This window comes from Coptis chinensis, chromosome 6 (assembly GCF_015680905.1).
Source record: "Coptis chinensis isolate HL-2020 chromosome 6, ASM1568090v1, whole genome shotgun sequence".
Lineage (NCBI taxonomy): Eukaryota > Viridiplantae > Streptophyta > Magnoliopsida > Ranunculales > Ranunculaceae > Coptis > Coptis chinensis.
In genome coordinates, this window is record NC_141461.1 from 34,637,646 (window position 1) to 34,639,776 (window position 2,131).

Consider the following 2,131-nt stretch of genomic DNA (forward strand, 5'->3'; position numbering starts at 1 on the left):
ATGCTTGAAGGAATTCTCGCACTTTTTCCCCTCAGAACCGAAGTTCCGTTGTGCGATGGCGATTATCGCGGCCGAACCCGCATATTATATTCTCCCTCCCAAAACTTTTTACATTCTCTTCTTTAACTTGTTGCAAAATTACGCCTTCCACCCATTTGGTAAAATAGTCGATGGCGGCTAACATAAATCTCCTTTTTCCACTTGCCGGGGTAGAGGTCCTACAATATCCGGTCCCCACATGGCGAGCGGCCATAAAATTTTGAACACATTATCGCGATGGCTCGGTGGTGAATGGATGAATGAAGCAAATCGTTGGCATTTCTCACATATATTTCTTGGCGTACTCGGTGGCGTCTCTTTTCATATGGGGCCAAAAATACCCTTGCCCTATCAATCTATGAGTTGTGGTTCGCCCCGCGGAGTGACTGCCGCAATCTCCTTCGTGAACCTCCGCAAGAACCTCATGAGCTTGCCACGGACCTATACATTTTAGCAACGGGCCATTGAAGTTTCTCCTGTATAGGTCATCATCCAGTAATGTGTACCGCTGACTCAACTGTTCCATCCTTCGCCTGTCTTGTTTATTCTCCACCTCTACTCCCCTCAAGAAAGCCTTGATTGGTTCTATCCAACTCTGATCCCCTTCGGTAGCGAGGCAAATTCCATTTTCGTCTGATGTACTCGGCTTGCTTAACACCCTTACTTCAATAGACCGACCCTCTGATCCAGGCAAAACTGCAGCCACATAAGCCAAAGCATCGGCATGTCTATTCTCTCCGCGGCCCAGATGTGTAAACTGTATTTTGTCGAACTTACTTGCCCTTCCCTGTAGGATCTCAAGGTATCTTGCCATCCGGGGACAGCGAGCTGCAAACCCACCATTCACCTGACTCACTACCAAGTTGGAATCTGAGAAAACAGACAACTCCTTCACCCCTAGATCTCTCGCCAAGTCTAACCCAGCTATCACGGCTTCATATTCAGACTCATTATTTGAGGCTGCGAACCCCGATTTCATGGATAACTCAAGGCGATTGTTCTCGGGAGTAACTAACATGACTCTATGCCATTTCCTCGTGTCCAGTAGCGGACCCATCCGCGAAAACTCTCCACCCATTACACATCCCACGGATCCAACGGATCGCGGCTAACCTCCCCTTCAAAGTCCATTACCATTTCATCTCCCCAAGTGGGATCCTCTGCGGAAATTCGCCGAAACTCCGCCATGGCTGGCTTTTTCGCCGTTCGACTTGGTAGGTAATCTCATAAGAACCGAGTAAACCGCCCCACTTAAGCATCCTACCTGACTTCTCGGCCTTCAATGCTTGTCTCAGAGGCAAATTTGTTACCACTACCACAGAATGAGCTTCGAAGTACGGTTTCAATTTAAGGGCTGAAAATATCAACGCCAAAGCATACTTCTCAATTCTGCTATACCGGGTCTCTGCTTCCAGTAAGGTTTTGCTTTGATATACAGCGGCTTTTCTATCCTGTCAATCACCCTCACTTAAGCGGAACTTATCGGCGTCTTGACTAACCCCGGATACAAATGCAATTTTCTCCCGTTCGTGGCCGTGGCAAGGGTGCCTGCCCTAGGTATCTTTTCAACTCTTGAAAGGCTGTTTCGCACTTCGCGGTCCAATGGAAATCAGGAGATTTTCGTAGCAATCGGTATAGAGGCCGGCACTTGTCCGACGATTTGGAGATAAATCTGTTAAGTGCGGCGACTCTCCCAGCCAGTCTTTGTACTTCCTTCACATTCTGCGGAGATGGCATCTCAATCAATGATCGGATCTGATCTGGATTTGCTTCAATGCCGCGATGAGTGACTATGTAGCCCAGAAACTTTCTTGAAGTTACCCCGAATGAGCATTTCTCGGGATTTAGTTTTAGCTTATGCTTCCGCAGTATGCCAAAAGTTTCCTGGAGGCCTTCCAAGTGCTCTCTTTCCGACATGCTCTTTTCCACCATATCGCCAATGTATATTTCTATCCCCTTTCAAATCTTGCCTTCGAACATCTTTTCTCCCAACCGCTGAAAAGTAGCACCCGCGTTCTTTAAGCCAAAAGGCATTCTGGTGTAACAATAAGTACCACCCTCCACCACAAAGGTGGTTTTCTCCTGATCTGGC

The 2,131-nt window shown here is 47.6% G+C and overlaps 1 protein-coding gene across 1 annotated transcript; it reads right to left on the reverse strand.

Moving 5' to 3' along the window:
* Window positions 1-322: 322 nt before the first annotated feature.
* Window positions 323-1,057, reverse strand: LOC147492689 (uncharacterized). The gene has a single exon (XM_086567595.1). It carries the CDS (start codon window positions 1,055-1,057, stop codon window positions 323-325), a length of 735 nt encoding a protein of 244 aa, XP_086423721.1.
* Between the last annotated feature and the right edge of the window lie 1,074 nt (window positions 1,058-2,131).

Coding starts and splice junctions, on each gene's coding strand:
- LOC147492689 (XM_086567595.1), bottom strand. CDS start 1,057: ATGTTAGTTACTCCCGAGAACAATCGCCTTGAGTTATCCATGAAATCG.